The sequence below is a fragment of the Lepidochelys kempii genome, chromosome 4 (assembly GCF_965140285.1).
Source record: "Lepidochelys kempii isolate rLepKem1 chromosome 4, rLepKem1.hap1, whole genome shotgun sequence".
Classification (NCBI taxonomy): Eukaryota; Metazoa; Chordata; order Testudines; family Cheloniidae; genus Lepidochelys; species Lepidochelys kempii.
In genome coordinates, this window is record NC_136383.1 from 142,359,665 (window position 1) to 142,383,118 (window position 23,454).

A 23,454-nucleotide genomic window follows, 5' to 3' on the forward strand; every position below is an offset into this window, starting at 1 on the left:
AGACCAGTTTCAGTACAAAGAGAATCTAACCCTTTGACCTGATCCCAGCCATCTCCACTTGAATCTTTGCCAAGACCTGAACCATCTGAGTTTCAGAAATGCTGTCTGGTAGCTGTCTTGGCCTGACTTATCAGCTATATGCTGCCTGTGTACTCCCTGGCTCCACGCAGAGGTGCAGGGCTGCTTCATGACTGGCTGTTCCTAGGGAGGTGGTAGAATCTCCTTCCTTAGAGGTTTTTAAGGTCAGGCTTGACAAAGCCTTGGCTGGGATGATTTAACTGGGAATTGGTCCTGCTTCGAGCAGGGGGTTGGACTAGATGACCTTCTGGGGTCCCTTCCAACCCTGATATTCTATGATTCTATGGTGAGCAACAGTCAACATCTTCCCAGAGCCTGTTGTTGCAAGTGCTATTTCCAGCTCTGTTGTGTGTACTCCAGGGGTTTGGAAGCTTCTTATGAGCACAGAGCCAAACTGACCCATAGTCCTTGTCAGCGTCATTGAACCTGTGTGTAATGGGAAGCAGATGGGGGCATGAGGGAAAGAAGCCCAGGGACAGCTCTGTGATCACTTTCTGCCCCCTTCCCTCAGAGCCCTAGCTCCCCATGCCATGAGGGAACATCTGTTTGCACTGTCCCCCAGCAGCCCCTGGCTCTGTTCTCTGGTACACCCGAGTGTCTCTGTTTCCCATGCTGGCCTGTCCGGTGACCCCAGCAACACGGGTACACCTCTCAGAGCTCCCATCCCACCCCCCTTAGGAAATGCCTATCCTCACCCAGGTATCTGACCTGCTCATCCAGAGCACAACAGAATAATCATTTGGCTAGGGACGTTGCCTCCTTGTGAAGCCTCTGTTGGCTATAGGGGATTGTGAAACTGCACAAGCTAAAAGCTTCACTGATTTAGATGCCACAGCCAGGGACCTGCCATCCTGTCCTGGTGCCCAATACATCCCAGGTGAACGATCTGACCAAGGCCCACAAGCACCCTGAACATAGGCACCCATGGGACCCTTTCAGCAGCTGCGTAACGGGGAGGGGGATACAAGGTACTGAGAACCTCTCAGCTGTGACCTGGTCATCTGCTTCTAAAGAAAAACTGCTCATGGATGCTCACAAAGCCTGCAGGCCAAAGGAAGCTCTTGCCTTCCGGAGTGCTGGGACTTATGAACCATGCAGCTGGAGTTTCCTGGCTACTTAACCCCACACCAGAGACCTAAGCTTCCCCTCATCCGTGCCACACAGGGTGAGAAGCGCAAAAATGGTTCCATCCAAAATAAATAGGGTTCCTGGTGGGTTAAGGTCATACGGCGAGACATATGTTGTAGTTCAGGGCAGATGGACGTGGGTTAAGGGCAGAAGGCTCAGGGTGGGTTAGTGTTATATCAATTCCAGCAGACCCATGCAAATTCTCTGCTGAGCTCCTTAGTCTGTTTCAGATGGGTGTAACCTGGAGCTTGCATGGATCCCAGTCTCTTCTTGACTGGGTTTGTGATCCTTCCCTCACAGGACTTGTCCAGGCTTGGGGTTGGGGTTGACAGTGAACAGTGCATTGGCCATAGCAAGTCTCAGACACCTGAAATGCTGAGACTTCAAATGTTCTTCAATGAGATAAATTCTGTCTTTGCTGCTGGAGCCAAGTGTCCCCCTACAGGAGACCAGCAGCTGCCATTGACTTCAATGGGTATTGAATTCTGAGGCCTTCTTGGGGCCCAGCCTCCCTTCCAGCCCGTTGTCATGCACAGACAGTATCATTCAGAGGCCTTTGTGCTGCTCTCAGCCTCATGGGATTTCTGTAGAGCCCTCTTCTTTCCCACTCTCCTGACCTTTGTGCAGCTCCAGGTTGGCTTTTCTGAGTACGGCAACATCTTGCTGACGTTGTGTGGAGCATTAGGAAGTGTTTTCTGTGCCGTGCTCAGCATGCTGACGTCGCCCACTGGCTGCTTCCAGCCCTCTTTGATCTGGGACCCTCATTAAACTGACATTGCATTTCTCCTCTCATGGGCAGCCTTGAAAAAGCTGGAATATTTGAGCTGCTAATTGCTTTCTTGTAATTAGTCAGTGAATCCTGCAGCCAGGGAGCCCTCAACTTCCTTCCCTGCGAGCCAGCTGCATGTGGGACGGAGAGTATAACTTCTAGGTTTGGCTTCCCCTCCCCATCCAGACTCAATACCACAGTGCTTCTGATTAGAGGTAGCAGGTCACAAGTGATCAGAACTGGTGGTGTGAAATGAGTTGGGCTGGTCTCAGCTATGCCCACAGCAGGCAGGTGCACACATCCCCACTGGTACTATCTGCTCTTTCATTAGCAGGCTCTGCAGAATTCTGAGGAATGTAAAGTGAGTGAATGAGTCTCAGATTTCTGAACAGGTGAGAACCCAGGGCTCATTCACTGGCACTTGCCTATGTACCAGTTTCCTCCAGTTTCCAGTGTTGGCCTTTCTCCCAATAGCTGCATCCCCCTGCCAACCGTCTGATCCAGGAAACTCAAAGGTCGGGTTCCCCCATGCGTAACCACATGCAAGATCTTTGCGATGTTCACATAGCATGGAGAAAGTTTCACACTGTGCTGCATTTGGTGAGGCACTTCGTGCCTTCATGTCCTGACGGCAGTGGTTGTGAATCAGCAGGAGCTGCAGCTCTCTGACTAATCCCTGCAACTCGTGATTTCAGAAATCAAGGCTATAAGAAGGTGCTCTCAACCCAGAATGCAGAGGACTTAGTTACCCTGTCACCTGGACAGCAAGCCAGACTGGGGTGGGACACTTGATGACCATTGGGGTGAAGGGGAATGGTGCTATGCTGAGGAGAACTTGTAACACAGACCCCCAACTTTTCTGTGTGTAAAACACAATTGCAGGGCCTCTCATTAGGCAGCTGAAACAGTCGCCACTGAACTCTGAGCCTGGAAGTGACAAACCTCCAGGTACTTTTGATACACTGAAGTGATTGAAAGGCAGCTGCTGGCTGTTCTGTGGGGAGCCACGCCATAGAAATGCGCTTTTCATTACACAGGGAAAGGGGAGATGTAGCCGGACATCAGAGCGACAGAGATTGGAAATGCTGGGGGTGCCTGCCCTTGGAGATCAGAGATGGAGGCAGGGGTGTTAACCAGCTGTTCAGCTACACTGAAGGGAGCCCTAGTGTAGACAAAACTCCAGCAGCTTTCAGCATGTTTACCATGATGGCAGTGACACCCTGGGTGCATGGAGGGAGTGTTATCTCCATGCCTTCTTTGTTAATTGCACCCCCAAATACTCCAAACAGCAGGAGCCAATCACTGCCTTTTTAAGAACAAAAACTTGCTGGCAAGAGCCTGTGTAGTGAAAATAGCGTCTCCCTAGAGTTTATTGATTTCTCATTAAGTGCAGTGGTGTTCCGCCTCCTGCCTGTTATTTACACAGGGGCCTTAGTATGTCAAACAGGGGAGAGGTAATAATACAAAAGCTGGTGCTACCCAAACCCTAGACTCAGAGAGAGGGAGAGAAAGGAACAGAGTGCTTGGTGTGTCAGCAATAGAACGTCTCTTTGGCAGTGGGGACCTCACGCATGTCCTCTTGCCTTGGTGATGTGGCCTTTGCATCCCCCCCCTCAGGCAGCACCATGGGTCACAGGAACCAGAAACATTTGCGCCTGGATTTTTTGGAGTCCAGTTTTGCAGGCAGCTTCGGCATCGGGGACAGCTCTTGCCAAGTCGGTGTGGTGGCCCGGGCTATCGTGGGGGAGCTTTGCCTTGACTCACTCTCAATGCTGCTCAGCACCCTCTGGAAGCGGCCTTCCTGCTGCCGAAAATCATGTTCGACGCTGTGGAAGACACAGAACAAAGAAGAAAATATTAAGAAACATTTCATACAATAGGTTTCAGAGCAGCAGCCGTGTTAGTCTGTATCCGCAAAAAGAACAGGAGGACTTGTGGCACCTTAGAGATGAACCAATTTATTTGAGCATAAGCTTTCGTGAGCTGCAGCTCACTTCGTCGGATGCATCTAACGAAGTGAGCTGTAGCTCATGAAAGCTTATGTTCAAATAAATTGGTTCATCTCTAAGGTGCCACAAGTCCTCCTTTTCCTATTTCATACAATAATAATTCAAGGACAATCAGTAGTGGAGTCCTCTTTCCACAAGCTACCCCTGCCCTGCCCGGATCCACCTTGCCAGGGGAGTTTAGTGTCCATGCCCCTTCAGGCCTCAGTCTCGGCTGAGACTGTTAACAAGCTGGGCTAGGGGCTTTTATGATGTGGACACCTGTACTGGCCTGAGACATCAACACATTTCCCACCAGCCGCTGAGCTGATGTCAGATGGGAATGATTTCAGCCCCATGGAGCACTAATGAGCTTACATGAGAGTAACAGTCAGCAGTCTGTCCTCAAAGATCCTGACGTACATTAACTAATTAAGTCATTTATAGAACAACTTTTCTCCCACTGGGTCCCAAAGTGCTTCAGAAACTTTTCTGACTGTCCAGACTATCCCCAAGGATCACTCACCCACAACTCTGGGGTTAGCCACAGCAGCACGCACCAGAGCTAGAAAGCAACTCTAGCCTTTGAGGGGATGCACAGTTATAACAGACAGTTATTCTATATGAATGTGTGATCAGGGTCCGTCGAACCACCACTCCACCCCAGCAAACCCTCGCCCATCAGCAAAGGCTTACCTGGGCCATGCACTGTGCCCAGGAAGCTGTACTCCCTCGCTCAATCTAAAAGGAAAGCACCAGAGCATGGATCTAGACTGTTCTCAGTGGTAGTGGATGACAGAACGAGGAGTAATGGTCTCAAGTTGCAGTGGGGGAGGTTTAGGTTGGATATTAGGAAAAACTTTTTCACTAGGAGAGTGGTGGAAGAAGGCTTCAGTGCTGAGCCTGAGCCCCTTTCAGCCTATCATATCTTCCAGCCCGACTCAGAAACGAGGCCCTCTCACAGTCAAACATGGCTCCACCAGCCCTCCCGCTAAACACCTGTTTATAACAAGGGAGCTCGAGTGAGGCTGAAAAATCAGAGAAATTAGGCATGAAAAAGAGAGCATCTACTCACTGCTTTGGTAGGTGCTGGGGACTGAGGTAACATGGTACCTCCCCTCCTCATATCAGCTGGCTGGGGAAGCAGGAATGCGGGCTTTTAGGCAGTAGACCTCTGCCTAACATCCCTTCTGTACTCCAGGGCAGGATGGAAACTTGCCACAGTGAGAGAAGCCAGGTCCCTGCCCTGCTCCTTTGGGGAGTCAAATAAGAATGGAGCGAGAAGGAATTCTTCCTCTGGCCTTATGGCCCCTGGGGCAGCACATTCCTGGTGTCACTAGGCCCCGATGTAAAGAAGGCTGCGGGAGCGGTGTGTAAAGGGTTAATGTATGTCCTAATGATTGAAGGGAGGTTTGCACACCCCATACTCTGGCTGATCCACCCCAAAAGCTGCCCCCGGATGCTCTTCCCCTTAAGGAATTGAATCTTGCTGTCTCACAGCGGATCAGAGCCATTTTGTTCTATCTACAGGCAATAGAAGAATGGCTGCTGTTAGCAGGAGACCTGCATTCTGTTCCCCCATGTGACTGTGGGGAAGGCATTCTCTCTCTGGGCCTCAAGGAGCCTTAGCCCTGTTCCTGTGCGTGTCTTTTCTACGTGACTGTGAGCTCCTCAGGGCAGGGGCAATCTGTGCTGCGCCTAGCACCGTGGGACCTTGATCTAAGTGATGCCAATAATAACAGAAAAGGAGGACTTGTGGCACCTTAGAGACTAACCAATTTATTTGAGCATAAACTTTCGTGAGCTTATGCTCAAATAAATTGGTTAGTCTCTAAGGTGCCACAAGTCCTCCTTTTCTTTTTGCGAATACAGACTAACACGGCTGTTACTCTGAAACCTGTCCATAACAGAATGAGCCTTTCCCACTGTACGCCAGGGGCTTGAGGAACGGAGCTCTGTAGTGGCCAGAGGGAATGCCCGTCTCCCTCAGCTGCAGTAGGAGCACTGACTTGTTGGCAGAGCAGGCAGGGACTCCACCATTAACCCTCAGCTATTGCACTGATCTCCACTTACCCAGCCTGCACCTTACCCTGATGTCTCCTCTGTACAGTCTCAGTCGCCCAACATTCCTTGCAACAGAACCAGGCTCTCAGCGTCTGGAAAAGGTCACAGGGTCCAGGCATGACGCTGTTTCTAGTGTCTGTTGCCTTGTGCCTGTGTGGGTCTGACTAGAGCACTTTGTTCATCATGTGGATGGCAGCTAAGCCCAGAGGGAGTCCACAGTCAGAGACAAGAGTTATACAATCCGCCTCCCTCAGCTGTGACATCCCTCCCAGTCACAGTGCCCACGGAGACAGACCTGTCAATCCCCGTTAGCACTGAAATCCCCCACTAGCTATACAGGAGGAATTTGCTGTCAGCTCTCGTGTAAGCAAGCACAGAGCAAGAGATGCACAACAAGGCACCTCCAAAGAGAGAGATGCACACTGCAGCAGGGAGAGACGCCCGCCCACAGCTATGGAGGGGAGACAGCGTCCTGTATGCAAAGAGAGGTGGGGGCAGAGGCATACACACAGGCAGAGATGCACCCACATGAGCACACAGCATTGCTCAGAGACCCACCCATCAGAGTGCCATTCAGCCTTCAGTGACACAAACCGAACAAGCGTCATTATCATAGAATCATAGAATATCAGGGTTGGAAGGGACCTCAGGAGGTCATCTAGTCCAACCCCCTGCTCAAAGCAGGACCAATTCCCAATTTTTGCCCCAGATCCCTAAATGGCCCCCTCAAGGATTGAACTCACAACCCTGGGTTTAGCAGGCCAATGCTCAAACCACTGAGCTATCCCTCCCCCCATGATCAAATGAGCACATGCACAGAGAGAGCAGGGTGCACAGACGTGGAAAGAGCCTTAGCCACACACACAGGGACACCCAGCCTGACATACACAGTGAACAGCTGAGAGTACCCCTCCTCCCACAGGGTAATGGGGACAGTGTCCCCCAGCCCTCCCTCATTCACAGACCAAGTAGCAGCTGTCCCATTCCCTTCCCTCCCCCTTCCGCTTGCTCAGGGCTTTGTGGCTTCTTTGCCATGGACTGATTTGGACCTGGGGAAAGAGGGAGACGGAGACAGGCACTCCCTTGCCCCCAGGCACAGAGGACTAAGAGCTGGGCCCCTGGGATCCCACACTCCACCCGCTAGGAGCCATTACCCAAGGAGGAGGCATGTCTGGAGGGGCGGGGGGAGTGCCTGCCATAGCAGAGAAGCAGCACAGGCTGATGGGGCTCAGCAGTAGGTGACAGTTTGCAAGGGGCTGTCACTCCTCATGCAGGGCTTTCACATGACATTCACCAACAGTCTCACTTTCCAGCAAAGGCTCTTTAGCTCAGTCAGATGGGAGGGGCACAGACTGCTGGCCAGTGAAAGGGGAAAGAGGCTTAGGGAGCTCCCCAAACAGACATGCAGCTCCACTGGCACCCCTCGATCTCACCCCTCAGAGCCCCCCTATTCCAGCCATGGGCTCCCCTCACGCACAGGACATAGATTTTAAAGCCAGCAGGAACTATCATAATCAACCAGTCTGACCTGCATAACACAGGCCAGAGCAGTTCATTGAGCTGGAGCATATCCTGTAGCAAGAGAGCCATCGAATCTTGATTTAAAGACTCCAAGCAAGAGAGAATCCACCATATCCCTGGCTAAGTTGTTCCAGTTACCCTCACGTAAACATGTGCCTTAGTGTACTTTGAATTTTTCTCGCTTCCAAGCATTCCAGCCACTGGATTTCCCATGCCTGCTGACTCGGACTCCTGGGGCTTGGGCTGCAGGGCTGTTTTAATTGCAATGTTTCAGTTTCCTATCTGAATTTGTCGAGCTTCAACTTCCAGACACTGGATCATATTTACCTTTGTCTGCTAGACAAAAGAGCCTGTTAGCAAATATTTGATCCCACTGTAGCTCTGCCGATGCTCCTCAATCTCAGCCCATAGCCTTACCCCTGCTGTGTCAGGCCTTGCCTCACCCTGCACAGCTCCCCGGGCACAAAGGCACAGCTGAAAGTTCTGGAGTATGTGCACTAAGTGTGCACCCATCCTGTGTGCCTGGCCCACTTTGAGATGTAGAGCATGGTTTATATTGTGCAGCAAACAAAGCTGAACATGAGCTTTTGACACGGTCTCCCACAGTATTCTTGCCAGCAAGCTGAAGTATGGACTGGATGAATGGACAATAAGGTGGATAGAAAGCTGGCTAAATTGTCCGGCTCAATGGGTAGTGATCAATGGCTCCATGTCTAGTTGGCAGCCGGTATCAAGTGGAGTGCCCCACGGGTTGGGTCTGAGGCCGATTTTCTTCAATATCTTCATAAATGATCTGGAGGATGGTGCGGATTGCACCCTCAGCAAGTTTGCAGATGACACTAAGCTGGGAGGAGAGGTAGATACGCTGGAGGGTAGGGATAGGATACAGAGGGCCCTAGACAAATTAGAGGATTGGGCCAAAAGAAATCTGATGAAGTTCAACAAGGACAAGTGCAGAGTCCTGCTCGCTTACAGACAGCCCCCCAACCTGAAGCAAATACTCACCAGCAACTACACACTACAGAAACGCTAACCCAGGAACCAATCCCCGTAGCAAACCTCATTCCCTACTCTGTCCCCATATCTACTCTAGCGACACCATCAGAGGACCCAACCACATCAGCGGCTCATTCACCTGCACGTCTACTGCTGTTATATATGCCATCATGTGCCAGCAATGCCCCTCTGCCATGTACATTGGCCAAACTGGACAGTCCCTTCGTAAAAGAATAAATGGACACAAATCGGACATCAGGAGTGGTAACCTACAAAAGCCAGTAGGAGAACACATCAATCATCCTGGACATTCTATAACAGATTTAAAAGTAGCTATACTTGACCAAAAAACCTTCAGAAACAGACTTCAAAGAGAAACAGCAGAACTAAAATTCATTTGCAAATTTAACACCATTAATTTGGGCTTGCATTGGTACTGGGAGTGGCTGGCTCATTACAAAAGCAGCTTTGCCTCTCCTGGAATTGACACCTCCTCATCTGTTATTGGGAGTGGACTACATCCACCCTGATCGAATTGGCCCTGTCTCACTGGTTCTTCACATGTGACATAACTCCCTTCCCTTCATGTGTCATTATATAATGCCTGCATCTGTAATTTTCACTCCATGCATCTGAAGAAGTGGTGTTTTACCCAGGAAAGCTTATGCCCAAATAAATCTGTTAGTCTTTAAGGTGCCACCTGACTCCTTGTTGTTTTTGTGGATACAGACTAACAGCTACCCCCTGATACTTGCTACAGACTAGGGACTGAGTGGCTAGGCAGCAGTTCTGCAGAAAAGGACCTAGGGGTTACAGTGGACAAGAAGCTGGATATGAGTCAACAGTGTGCCCTTGTTGCCAAGAAGGCTAACAGCATTTTGGGCTGTATAAGTAGGAGCATTGCCAGCAGATCAAGGGACATGATTGTTCCCCTCTATTCAGCATTGGTGAGGCCTCATCTGGAGTACTGTGTCCAGCTTTGGGCCCCACACTATAAGAAGGATGTGGAAAAATTGGAAAACGTCCAGTGGAGGGCAACAAAAATGATTAGGGGCTGGAGCACATGACTTATGAGGAGAGGCCGAGGGAACTGGGATTGTTTAGTCTGCGGAAGAGAAGAATGAGGGGGGATTTGGTAGCTGCTTTCAACTCCCTGAAAGGGGGTTCCAAAGAGGATGGAGCAAGACTGTTCTCAGTGGTAGCAGATGACAGAACAAGGAGTAATGGTCTCAAGTTGCAGTGGGAGAGGTTTAGGTTGGATATTAGGAAAAACTTTTTCACTAGGAGGGTGGTGAAGCGCTGGAATGCGTTACCTAGGGAGGTCGTGGAATCTCCTTCCTTTGAGGTTTTTAAGACCCAGCTTGACAAAGCCCTGGCTGGGATGATTTAGTTGGGGATTGGTCCTGCTTTGAGCAGGGGGTTGGACTAGATGACCTCCTGTGGTCCCTTCCAACCCTGACATTCTAGGATTCCCCAGTGACCCAGCTATGGCTGACAAGATTTCCTCGCACTGGACTCTTCCATCTGGGTGCATCAGGCCTGCAATGACCCTCCTGGGATACATCAGCACCTCTGTCCTTCACCCATGTCTCACACAGGGAGGAGCTTGCAGGCCAGGACTCCCCGGGGCATAGGGGCCTGTTGAGGAACCGTTAGGTTGTGTCTGTTTGCACATTGCTCCTCAGCCCCTACTTTCATAGGCACCGACTCTGTGGGTGCTCCGGGGCTGGAGCACGCACAGGGAAAAAATGGTGGATGCTAAGCACCCACCGGCAGCCCCCCATCAGCTTCCCTTACCCTCCCTGTGCTTCCTGTCTGCCGGTGGCTCTGGAGATCAGCGCCTCCTCCTCTCGCCCCATGCCTCCCACCTGCTGCGATCAGCTGTTTCGTGGTGTGCAGGAGGCTGGGAGGGAGGGGGGAGGAGCGAGGATGTGGCGTGTTTGGGGGAGGGATGGAACTAGGTAGGAAGAGGCAGGGTGGGGATGGAGTGGGTGCAGAAAGAGGCGGGGCAGGGGTGGGGCCTTGGGGGAAGGGGTGGAGTGGAGGAGGGGCCTGGGGCAGAGACAGGGGTCAAGCACACTGGGGTTGGCGAGGTGGCTCTTACCTGTAGATGATGCAGGCGCAGTCCCGGCAGGTCCCACAGTTGGCAATATCCTGCCCTGTCCGGTATGAGCATCTCCTACAACAGAGCAGAAACCCCATGAGCAAGGAGCCCTGGGGTTGCTGTTCCCAGTGTCTCTCAGACCCCTCCCTGTAAGAACTCCCCAGGGGTCTGTGACATCACTCCATTGCCATAGGTAGGACAGTGATGTCAGTGAGGCAACGCAGCAGGAGCCAATGGGCCAGGGTGATCAGAAAACGTCCTGGAGAACTGCAACTGGCAAGAAAGAGAGAAGGGGCATGGAGAGCATCGTGACGGAGTGGCTAATGAAGAGGGGCTGAGCATCCGGACCACAGACAGCAGAGTTGTGGGTGGGGTGGCAGCACCACTCACAGCTTTTGGAGAGGAGGGCAGGGAAGCTTCCAGGATCTTGGCTATGGGAGAGGAAGGCTGGGTTCTAGGAACCCAGGACTCCTGGGTTCCACCTCTCATTCTCCGAGGGAACCCTGCATGCCGCTGCTTTCTCCTCAGCACAATAGAGACAGTGGCTCTGACCCATCTCTGGGAGGTAATGCCATCGTGAGCAGAGGGTTAGGATAAGCTCACTGCCTGGCCACTGATACTAGATGGTTTCAATAGATTCCCCAGGCCAGAAGGGACCATTGTGATCATCTAGTCTGACCCCGCGTACAGCACAGGCCAGAGACCGGCCCCACAATAATTCCCATAGCAGAGCTTTTAGAAAAACAGCCAATCTTGACTGAGAGATTGCCAGTGATGGAGAATCCATCTCGACCCTCAGTAAATTGTTCCGAAGGTTAATTACTCTCACTGGTAAAAGTTTCCACCTTATTTCCAGCCTGAATTTGTCTATGTTCAGCCATTGGATCGGGTTATACATTTCTCTGCTGGACTGAGGAGCCCCTTATTAAATATTTGTTCCCCATGTGATATTTATAGAGTCCCTGCTCCCAGGATAGAGTCCCCCATCCTGTAAGTGTGGCTACGTTCTTTGTTGCTAGATGTACACATTCTCATACAGCCATATTAGAATGCATATTTTTTATTCACATCCAGGTTGTCAAGGGATCTAGCTCGCTCTCTAGCAGTGACCTGTCCTCTTCACTATTTACCACTCCCCCCATTTTTGTATCATTTAATTTTCAGTGCAGGGCCAAGCTGGGTTGGGACCCTTCCCAGACTCAGAACGGACTTTGTGCTTCTCACAAGATTGCAGATCAGGGTAGTAGGAGCAGTAGAAGGCCTGATCCCCCTGCCATGTGCCAGCCCTACATGATCACCCTGCTGGAGCTCCTCCTCATGGCAGCTTAGCAGAGAATTCGGTGGTCCTTTGCACGCTGAGCTCTCTGGGAAGGCTGTGGCCTCTAGAAAGCCTGGGGTGAATCCCACCCCAAACACCACACACTTTGTACCTGCGCCCTGCATAGCTGACAGTGTGAGAAGCGTGGAGACAGAGCCCCTTGTTGGTATAATGTAGCGTTTGTGGGATGAGGAAACCATTAGAAGGATCAAGCTGGATGGACAGATAAAGACAGCCAGCCTGGGTCAGCCCCATGACCCATCTAGCCCAGTCTCCCATGTCTGACAGGGGCCAGGACCATTTGTCTCTGCGGAAGGTGTAAGAAACCTTGCAGTAGGCAGAAGTGGGCTCATCTGCTCCAGCTGAGATCTCATCCAGCCCACGAGGTGATAAGCCCTGCCTCAGGGCTGGAGCCAGTCCTTTTCAGGACTTGCTTCTGAGCATCAACTATTCACACACACGAGTACATTCCTCTGTTCTCCACGCAGATGCCCAGCCCCTCTTTAAATCTTGATAAGATCTTGACCCTAACACCATCCTGTGGCAGAGAGTTCCAAAAAATAATTACACTGTGTGTGAAAGTATTTCCTTTGATCGGTTTGAATTTCCCTCATTCAGTTTCATTGACTGTCCGTGTGCTGTGAACCAGGGAGAACAGGAGCTCCTGCTTCCACCACCCATCTCCAGCCCATTCAGTACTTTATAGACCAGTCTCCTCTAATGCATCTCCTCTCTAAGGGAACAATACCAGGCTGGTCAGACCCTCATGGGAGAATTTGTCCAAAACTCAAATCATTCTTGTTGCTCCTTCATCTCTGAGCCCCCACTAATTCCGCAGTACACCAGGTGAGGTGAGATGGCCAGTACGGCACACAGTATCCAGATTCATGTTAAATGCCAAAAGGCTAGCAGTGATCACATGACTAATATAGTGAACATCAGTGTAAATGGGATAGGACCTGAGGCTAAAATAGGGAAAGAACAAGTTAAGAATTGCTTATACAAGTTAAATGTTTTCAAGTCGGCAGGGTCTGGGGAAATACATCCTAGAATATTTAAGGAACTGGCTGAAGAGATCTCTGAGCCATTAGCAATTATCTTTGAGAACTCGTGGAGGACAGGAGAGATCCCAGAGGACTGGAAAAGGGCAAATATAGTACTTGTCTATAAAAAGGGGAATAAGGACAACCCAGAGAATTATAGACCAGTCATCTTAAATTCAATGCCCATAAAGGTAATGGAGCAAATAATCAAACAATCAGTTTGTAAGCACCTCAAAGATAATAAGGTGATAAGTAACAGTCAAAATGGATTTGTCAAGAACAAGTCATGTCAAACCAAGAAGCCTTGTGGATGAGGGGAAGCAGTATATGGGATATATCTCAACTTTACAAAGGCTTTTGATAGTCTCACATGATCTTCTCATAAACAAACTAGAGACATAGATCTTAGACAAACCAACAATAAGGTGGGTACACAAAAGGTTGGAAAACTGTTCCTGGAGAGTAGTTATCAGTGGTTCACTGTCAAGTTGGAATGGCATACTGAGTAGGGTTCCATAGGGATATGTTCTGGGTCTGATTCTAGTCAATATCTTGATCAATGATTTGGACAATGGCATGGAGACCACACTTATCAAGTCTGGGGATGGTGATACCAAGCTGGGAGGGGCTGGAGGATAAGATTAGAATTCAAAATGATCTGGACAAACTGGAGAAATGGTCACAAATAGATAGGATTAAATTCAATCAGGACAAATGCAAAGTACTCCACTTAGGAAGGAACAATCAATTGCACAAATACAAAATAGGCAGTGACTGCCTAGGAAGGTTTCAGCGCTGTAAAGTAGCAGTGTAGACAGTGCCCCAGCACTGGGAGCCACTCCCCACGGGGGTGGGTTTTTTACAGCGCTGGGAAAGCTCTCTCCTAGCGCTATGCCGCAACTACATAGCCATCTTATAGCAACAAACCCTTAGAAAAAACTCCTCCTTATTTCTAGCCTGAATTGGTCTAGCTTCAGAATTCAGCCACTGATCTCATTCTGCCTTTGTCTGCTAGATTAACGAGCCCTCTGCTCCCCATGCAGGTAGTAACTGATTGTGATTACATCCTCTCTTATCCTTCTCTTGGATAAACTGCATAGATTGAGCTTCTTAAGCCTCTCACTATGAAGGCCGGTTTGTCAGACTTCGAATCATTGTAGCTCTTCTCTGGCTCCCTTCCAAATTTTAACATTCTTTTTGAAATGCAGACACCAGAACTAGCCAGGCTTCAGGCACATTGGTAGAGGTGGATGTTCTGGTATCCAGATAGGAGCAGACTCACACTATGTCCCCATGTCTGGCATAGAATCATAGAATATCAGGGTTGGAAGGGACCTCAGGAGGTCATCTAGTCCAACCCCCTGCTCAAAGCAGGACCAATCCCCAACTAAATCATCCCAGCCAGGGCCTTGTCAAGCCTGACCTGAAAAACTTCTAAGGAAGGAGATTCCACCACCTCCCTAGGTAACGCATTCCAGTGTTTCACCACCCTCCTAGTGAAAAAGTTTTTCCTAATATCCAACCTAAACCTCCCCCACTGCAACTTGAGACCATTACTCGTCGTTCTGTCATCTGCTACCACTGAGAAGAGTCTAGATCCATCCTCTTTGGAACCCGCTTTCAGGGAGTTGAAAGCAGGTATCAAATTCCCCCTCGTTCGTCTCTTCTGCAGACTAAACAATCCCAGTTCCCTCGGCCTCTCCTCACAACTCATGTGTTCCAGTCCCCTCATCATTTTTGTTGCCCTCCGCTGGACTCTTTCCAATTTTTCCACATCCTTCTTGTAGTATGGGGCCCAAAACTGGACACAGTACTCCAGACGAGGCCTCACCAGCGTCAAATAGAGGGGAACGATCACGTCCCTCGATCTGCTGGCAATGCCCCTACTTATACAGCCCAAAATGCCATTGGCCTTCTTGGCAACAAGGGCACACTGTTGACTCATATCCAGCTTCTCGTCCACTGTAACTTCGAGGTCCTTTTCTGTAGAACTGCTGCCAAGCCATTCGGTCCCTAGTCTGTAGCGGTGCATTGGATTCTTCCGTCCTAAATGCAGGACTCCGCACTTCTCCTGGTTGAACCTCATCAGATTTCTTTTGGCCCAATCCTCCAATTTGTCTAGGTCCCTCTGTATGCTATCCCTACCCTCCAGCGTTTCTACCTCTCCTCCCAGTTTAGTGTCCTCTGCAAACTTGCTGAGGGTGCAATCCACACCATCCTCCAGATCACTAATGAAGATATTGATCAAAACCAGCCTGAGGACCGACCCTTGGGGCACTCCACTTGATACCGGCTGCCAATTAGACATGGAGCCATTGATCACTACACGTTGAGCCCGACGATCTAGCCAGCTTTCTATCCACCTCATCGTTCATTCATCCAGCCCATACTTCAACTTGCTGGCAAGAATACTGTGGGAGACCATGTCAAAAGATTTGCTAAAGTCAAGGAACAAGTCAAGGCATGGGTCAGGGGCACTGGTGCTGCTCCCACGTCCCCATTCTCAGGAACAGCAGAATCAGTGAAATGAACAGACACGAATACTGAGTGCTTTGTTCGGAGAGACCTGACCGCACACAGCAGGGAGGCCTGGACCCCCAACTGGGGTGCCTTGGGGAGTCAGTCTGTGCTCTCACAGTTGCTGCATCTTCCTTTTTCTGGCGAGAGCAGTCCGAATTGCCTGCTGAGTCTTGCGGTCGTCTCTGCCAATCCACGTTGTACAGGAAAGGGAAAGTGGCAGGATACACACATGCCCGAAACTTAGGGAAGACAAGGCATACTGAGCTGTAAACCAGGAGAACATGAGTTCTAATCCCAGCTCTTCCACTGGTGCAAATATTTTTTTGCCCTTCCCAACCACTAGTAACCCAGGGCTCACACCACCACCTTAGAAGAAGGCAGCTAGCATTTACCTGTTTTACAAATAACTAGGAGGTTCCAACAGGTCTCTACAGGTAGGCCTAGGACTAGAATCCATGTGCTTAATATGATAGACCCAAACCTCATCCACTTTGCCCTGCGGCCTTTCTGAAGCAATGTGCCAAATTATGTGCATGTGTAACCCCACTGATGCAATGAGGCTTGGTGTCACTCTCTGGTGGTACACCACATATGGAGGATTCTGAGGGTAGGTCTACACTGCAAAAAGAAACAAGCCACACCTGTGGCAGCAAATCTCAGTGCCCGGATCAACGAACTGGTGCTGGCAGGGCTCACGCTATGGGGCTAAAATAGCAGCTCAGACATTCAGGTTTTGGCTGTAGCCCAGGCTCTGAAACCCCGTGAAAGGGGGTGAGGCCCCCGAGCCAGGCTCCAGCCCAAGCCCAAATGTTTACACTGCTATTTTCAGGGCCACAGGCCAAGCCCGCATCAGTTGACCTGGGCTCTGAGACTCACTGTTGAGGAGGGGGTTTTGTAGTGTGAACATAACCTGAGTCTATTACTACTTCCATGTTAATGGAGTTGGCTGTGCTTTTAGAGCCAAGCCTTGAATTCAGTCCTTGCAGACAACTCAGCCTGAAGTGTTATGTTTGGCTGTGATATCTACAACCACTACATCATACTGTGTCCCCAGTGCTAAGAACAGAAACCAGTAACCCTGATACGCAGCATCCCACCGCTAGCTCCCAAACAGTTGTGTGCTTGGGACAAAATGGGTCATGTCTTTCTCGATGGGCTGACCCACACACAGGATATTAGCAAGCTTTCCTCACCCCTCACTTCCCATAGCTGTGGAAGTCTGTGTGTGGATCTACAACTCATGGGTTCAAACTCTGTTAATGACTCTCACAGTGTGAGGACTCTGCAATTAATATTGTTATCTTATATTGCAAACCATCCTACAGAGAGGTTGTCATAAATATAAAGGGAAGGGTAAGCACCTTTCTGTATACAGGGCTATAAAATCCATCCTGGCCAGAGGCAAAACCCTTTCACCTATAAAGGGTTAAGAAGCTAAGATAACCTCGCTGGCACCTGACCAAAATGACCAATGAGGAGACAAGATACTTTCAAATCTGGAGGTGGGGGAACAAAGGGTTCGTCTGTCTGTGTGATGCTTTTGCCAGGAACAGATCAGGAATGCAGCCTTACAACTGTTAGTAAGTAATCTAGCTAGAAATGCTTTAAATTTCCTTCTGTTGAATGGCTGATAAAATAAGCTGTGCTGGATGGAATGTATATTCCTGGTTTTGTCTCTTTGCATCTTAAGGTTTTGCCTAGAGGGATGCTCTATGTTTTTAATCTGATTACCCTGTAAGGTATTTACCACCCTGATTTTACAGAGGTGATTCTTTTACCTTTTCTTTAATTAAAATTCTTCTTCTAAGAACGAAAAGAATCATAGAATCATAGAATCATAGAATATCAGGGTTGGAAGGGACCCCAGAAGGTCATCTAGTCCAACCCCCTGCTCGAAGCAGGACCAATTCCCAGTTAAATCATCCCAGCCAGGGCTTTGTCAAGCCTGACCTTAAAAACCTCTAAGGAAGGAGATTCTACCACCTCCCTAGGTAACGCATTCCAGTGTTTCACCACCCTCTTAGTGAAAAAGTTTTTCCTAATATCCAATCTAAACCTCCCCCACTGCAACTTGAGACCATTACTCCTCGTTCTGTCATCTGCTACCATTGAGAACAGTCTAGAGCCATCCTCTTTGGAACCCCCTTTCAGGTAGTTGAAAGCAGCTATCAAATCCCCCCTCATTCTTCTCTTCTGCAGGCTAAACAATCCCAGCTCCCTCAGCCTCTCCTCATAACTCATGTGTTCCAGACCCCTAATCATTTTTGTTGCCCTTCGCTGGACTCTCTCCAATTTATCCACAAAAAAGGAGTACTTGTGGCACCTTAGAGACTAACCAATTTATTTGAGCATAAGCTTTTGTGAGCTACAGCTCACTTCATCAGATGCATACCGTGGAAAGTGTAGAAGATCTTTTTATATACACACAAAGCATGAAAAAATACCTCCTCCCACCACACTCTCCTGCTGGTAATAGCTTATCTAAAGTGATCACTCTCCTTACAATGTGTATGATAATCAAGGTGGGCCATTTCCAGCACAAATCCAGGGTTTAACAAGAACGTCTGGGGGGGGGGGGGGAGAGGAGGGTAGGAAAAAACAAGGGGAAATAGGTTACCTTGCATAATGACTTAGCCACTCCCAGTCTCTATTCAAGCCAAAGTTAATTGTATCCAATTTGCAAATGAATTCCAATTCAACAGTTTCTCGCTGGAGTCTGGATTTGAAGTTTTTTTGTTGTAATATCGCAACTTTCATGTCTGTAATCGCGTGACCAGAGAGATTGAAGTGTTCTCCGACTGGTTTATGAATGTTATAATTCTTGACATCTGATTTGTGTCCATTTATTCTTTTACGTAGAGACTGTCCAGTTTGACCAATGTACATGGCAGAGGGGCATTGCTGGCACATGATGGCATAGATCACATTGGTGGATGTGCAGGTGAACGAGCCTCTGATAGTGTGGCTGATGTTATTAGGCCCTATGATGGTGTCCCCTGAATAGATATGTGGGCACAGTTGGCAACGGGCTTTGTTGCAAGGATAGGTTCCTGGGTTAGTGGTTCTGTTGTGTGGTATGTGGTTGCTGGAGAGTATTTGCTTCAGGTTGAGGGGCTGTCTGTAGGCAAGGACTGGCCGGTCTCCCAAGATTTGTGAGAGTGTTGGGTCATCCTTCAGGATAGGTTGTAGATACAATTGGATACAATTAACTTAGGCTTGAATAGAGACTGGGAGTGGCTAAGTCATTATGCAAGGTAACCTATTTCCCCTTGTTTTTTCCTACCCCCCCCCCCCAAGACGTTCTTGTTAAACCCTGGATTTGTGCTGGAAATGGCCCAACTTGATTATCATACACATTGTAAGGAGAGTGATCACTTTAGATAAGCTATTACCAGCAGGAGAGTGGGGTGGGAGGAGGTATTTTTTCATGCTTTGTGTGTATATAAAAAGATCTTCTACACTTTCCACAGTATGCATCTGATGAAGTGAGCTGTAGCTCACGAAAGCTTATGCTCAAATAAATTGGTTAGTCTCTAAGGTGCCACAAGTACTCCTTTTCTTTTTGCGAATACAGACTAACACGGCTGTTACTCTGAAACTTGTCTTCTAGGAACCAGATTGATTTTCCATTGTTCTTAAGATCCAAGGGTTTGGGTCTGTGTTCACCTGTACAAATTGGTGAGGATTCTTATCAAGCCTTCCCCAGGAAAGGGAGTGTAGAGCTTGGGGGGATATTTTGGGGAAAGACGTCTCCAAGTGGGCTCTTTCTCTGTTCTTTGTTTAAAATGCTTGGTGGTGGCAGCATACAGTTCAAGGACAAGGCAAAGTTTGTACATTGGGGAAGTTTTAACCTAAGCTGGTAAGAATAAGCTTAGGGGGTCTTGCATGCAGGTCCCTACATCTGTACCGTAGAGTTCAGAGTGGGTAAGGAACCTTGACAGAGGTAAATTTGGATGGTGTGTTAATATTTGTTTTACTGGTGTAGTTTTAGGGTTTGTATTTTGTTTAATGGGAACTGTCCCTCTAAGAAGGGAGGACATTTAATTGTGCAGTGGGTTTGCTAGCAACTGAGCGCACTGGTGGGAGGCATTGCCTGTGTATGCAGAGAGGAGAAGACGCTGCCTGTGTGAGCTGCAGAAAAGTCTGCACTTGAACTGATCTTTCCAGACAGCAGCCTCATTTGCCAAGGGGTAGCAATAGTATGTATGGGGCCTGGCTGCTTCAGGATAGTGCTAATGAGCTCTGGAGCCTTTCTCCTGGAGGGCACCGGTTTGAATCCTACCTGGCTCAGGAGGGATTGACAGCAGTTCCCATCTAAGGGACGTCTGGTGGCCCCTGTCTGAGAGGAGTTTGTGAATCTCAGCTCCCATGACACACACTCATCCCTGTGCTTTACCCTGGCTGGCAGACTGGACTACCCGTGACGTGTAGGGGAAGGGGGAGGGCAGGTGTGTGTTGGCATGGGGAGGGCTGAGAGCAGGCAAGCGTGGGGCTGGTGCATCATGGACAGGTGGGGGTCAGCGGGCTGGCATTTTGTCAGTGCTGTTTGGACAGTAGTTCCCTGGAGTCGTGTTATCCTTTCCTGACCTGACACCTCATTTGATCGAGCCAAACCTATGGTGGTGAGCCCGTGCACCTTGTCTTCCCCCACAGCATTGCACCCTCCCTGGCAGCCCACCTGCACCCTGCTGCTCACCCATCCCGCTGGGCCTCCTTCTTCTCCAGGTCCTGGATGACATCCAGCAGCACCTTGATGGTTTGTTGGCTAGTCTCCAGCACCCCTTCCAGGGACTGCAGCTGTGACTGTAGGTCCCCCATTTGCCCGGGTCCCACGCTCACATGTCCCCGAGATGTTAGGAAATGCTCATCCCCCTTGGACAAACCCACTTGCCCTTTGGCTGCAGCCACCAATTGCAGAAGGTCCTGAACCTGGTGCAGAGTCTCCAGCTGCTCGGCTGTCAGACAGGGCTCGCCCAGCGGCTCGTTGCTCCAGGGGACCTCAGGAGTCCGGGTGAATTGCTGTGTCCTTGGGGGGTGCCCCTGGCTGGATGTGGAGATCAGTTGCTGAGGCTCCTCCAAGTTCATGAGGCCACACTCAGTCTGGATGGCCTTTAGCCGGCTGCAGACACTGGGCCTTGCAGCCACAGGTTGGGACTGTCCACTGCTGGGAGCCTGGTGGCTGAGGGTGGCTGGTGTCTTCTTCAGCATGGTGGCTGTAGAACTGGGCTGGTTTGGTGGTGGCAGGACTGTGCTGGGGCTGTGGTTTGAAGGGAGGCAGCAGGGGCTGCCCCAGGACGAGCTGTGGCGTTGTTGCAGGGCAGCGGCGGGGTCTCCTTGGGAGGGACACTGAGCTGGTTGGCCGAGCCCATGGCTGCCGGTCATGCAGTTATGAGCAGGCTGGCATGGCAGGTCCTGCTCAGACTGGCTCCTGCTCCAAGGCTGTGGCTCTGCAGGTGGCCCAGGCTGTCCACATGGCACAGAGGGAGGGCGCAGGGGCCACGGAGCAGGGGCACCGTGGCTATCCTTAGGGCTCCCACAGTTCCTGGTGTATGCAGGGGGCTGGGAGAAGCAGAGGCTGGGGCTGGGCACTGGGGGGCAGCCCTTTTGCTGGGAGGTATAGTTGGCAGCGGTACACCTGATGGTCCCTGGATAAGGTGGGCAAGGAGCCCTGGGCGGTGGAGTCAGCCCGTGGCACAAAGTGGCATGTGGAGCGGGGCCTGGCTGCCCCTTTCTGCTGGTGTGCTGGGCGAGGGGGGAGGCAGGGAGGTGGTTGTGTGCGGAAAGGCTGGTGAGGGTGCACTGGGGGAGATCCCTGCTGGCTCTGGCAGAGGCGGGTGCCCTGGCTGGGCCCCTGCAGCCTGTCTGGCTCTTGCTGGGCTCCCAGGCGGTGGCCAGCACCTCCTCCTGGGCGAAGTCGCAGGTGCTCTTGCTGCGGACGCGGGAGGCTGGGCATTGCTGCTGGAGGCGGGGGGACGTCTGGATGGCCGTGCTCAGACACACCTTGCTGGGCACAGGCAGCGTCAGTGAGTGCGGCTTGGCCTGGTGCCAGCTCCACTGGGCGTCCGAGACATAGTTTGCCACCAGCTCCGGGGAGTCCCGGGGGGGCGTAGAGGCACATGGGGTGTTGGTGTCGGGTGTGGCTGCTGGCTCCTGGGGGGGGCTCACCTCCTCCCCAGGGTTACCGTCTACCAGGTCCTTGAAGCGCACCTGCTGGGTGCGGCTGCGTCGGCGCTTGAGGCGGGTCTCGATGTCGGGCGAGTCGCGGTTGAGCAGCACCGAGCGTACTGTCATGGCTTTCTCCGGGCTGCCCTCACTGCTCCAAGCCAGGCAGGGGCTGGTCTCCTTACTGACCATCTCGTGCCGCCCCGCCCTCAGGCCCGAGGCTCCACGCCCATGCTCCTCCGTCCTGCTGCTTGGGAAGCTGCAGTACACGCGCTGCAACCTGGCGGAGGGAGCATCTCCTCCGCCTGTCAGAGCTGCGGCAGGAGACCCGTGCTAAGGGCTGCCCATGGCTTGGGCAGGGGGGCAGCTGGTTTCATCCTCTGCTGCCTGTGGGTCTCGCTGATGGACTGGTGACCAGGAGGAAAGCTGAAGAGGAGATGCAGCATTGAGGCTTCTTGGCATGCTGTCCTGGCCGTCCTGCCTCTGTCCTTTGCCCCTAAAGCTTCCGACAAAGTGCCCCAGCATAGCTGGCCCTGAGCCTGGTCTGGGGCACCAGGAGTCCATTCTCCTGGCTGCTTTTCCTTCTTAGTCACCCCCAGGGTTGGCCCCCCTGGGGGCAGGATGGCAGCAGGTCCAGGCCCAGCTCATGGCCCTTACGCTCCCTTGGACCTGCAGAGACAGAGAGAGACTGTGTGAGCATGGAGCCAGCACAGGAGCTGCAGCACGGCACGGTCTCCTCTCACGTTCCCTCCCAAGGGCAGCAAAGTTTCTAGCACACATGGCTGTCTCCGCACAGAGTTGCTGGCCCCTTTCGAGCCCTCCCTCTCAGCTCAGGCAAGATCACAAACCCAGAGAGACAGGTTCTGATCTCCCGCGCTGCCTCTTCAGCAAAAGGGGAAAAGGAAGCCCCTGTAGCATAAACACAGTACAAGTTCACAGCTCAATTCAAGCAGAAGAAACTGTTAAAAATAGCTCTGCCACAGTGGGGCTAAGTGCACCGAGCTCGGTGCAGGGCAGACAGGCTGTGCCAGGGAGCCAGCTCCACACAGGGCAGTGACAGGCCGGGGTCCTGGGTGCAGGGAGCCAGCTTACACCAAACATGGTGAATGGGCCAGTGAGAGAATGTGCATCAGCCCTGAGCCAGCAGCCTTCCTGCTGCTCCACGGAGGGCACTGCTGGCAGTTCAGCAGGAGTCCAAGGGCTGCATCTGTTCCCATTTCGAATACAAAGAGGCAACCTGTGGGAACTACAAGTCCCTGCATGTTGCTTTTCTGAGTGGAAGGTGTCCAGCCCTTGCTCTTCCATTCAAGGGCACCCTCCCCCCCATCAATTCTGCTGATTCCCCTCAGTCTCAACCTGCTGCTCCCTCTCCCCATTCCAACCCTTGGCTCCCCCACACAAAGCAAGGCTGATGGTCCTCAATCCTGAACTTCAGTCCCCCCGCTACTCCAGGCCGGGGCGCTCCGCCTGCAGCCGCCCCTCATTCCCCCTGGTTACTCCAGACCCGGGCGCTCTGCCTGCAGCCACCCCTCATTCCCCCCGGCTACTCCAGACCCGGGCGCTCTGCCTGCAGCCGCCCTTTATTCCCCCCACTACTCCAGGTGTGGGTGCCCGGGACAGTCCATAAAGCAATCTCGTCTGGAGGAGCAGGGACTTTTCCAACTCAGCTGAGTTGGGATTTTACTCAGAGACCCCCGCCTGCCACCTGGAGGCTCTAGGTTTGCCGTGCATTGTATCTAAATGACATGGCACAGAACCCTTCCCCT

At 51.2% G+C, this 23,454-nt stretch overlaps 2 protein-coding genes across 11 annotated transcripts in view; one reads left to right on the plus strand and one right to left on the minus strand.

The window, feature by feature from the left end:
• The window catches only part of LOC140911001 (dedicator of cytokinesis protein 2), a 353,749-nt gene that overhangs the window by 214,984 nt on the left and 115,311 nt on the right, over positions 1-23,454 (plus strand). The gene's annotated exons all lie outside the window — the stretch shown is intronic.
• Positions 3,317-23,454, minus strand: part of LOC144930529 (uncharacterized) — a 34,595-nt gene continuing 14,457 nt past the window's right edge. The window contains exons 2-5 of one of the 9 annotated variants that reach the window (XM_078852652.1): positions 20,223-22,357; positions 10,646-10,720; positions 8,681-8,810; positions 3,704-3,801 (exon numbers count right to left, since the gene is read on the minus strand). In XM_078852652.1, the coding sequence (XP_078708778.1) occupies positions 3,790-3,801; positions 8,681-8,810; positions 10,646-10,720; positions 20,223-21,880 (1,875 nt within the window). In that variant the 5' untranslated portion in view covers positions 21,881-22,357 and the 3' untranslated portion in view covers positions 3,704-3,789. Of the gene's footprint in view, positions 3,802-4,037; positions 5,319-6,033; positions 6,117-6,190; positions 6,221-8,680; positions 8,811-10,645; positions 10,721-15,642; positions 15,766-20,204; positions 22,358-23,454 lie in introns of those variants that run through there. The other 8 variants (XR_013635741.1, XR_013635742.1, XM_078852651.1 and 5 more) reach the window with 8 other exon arrangements.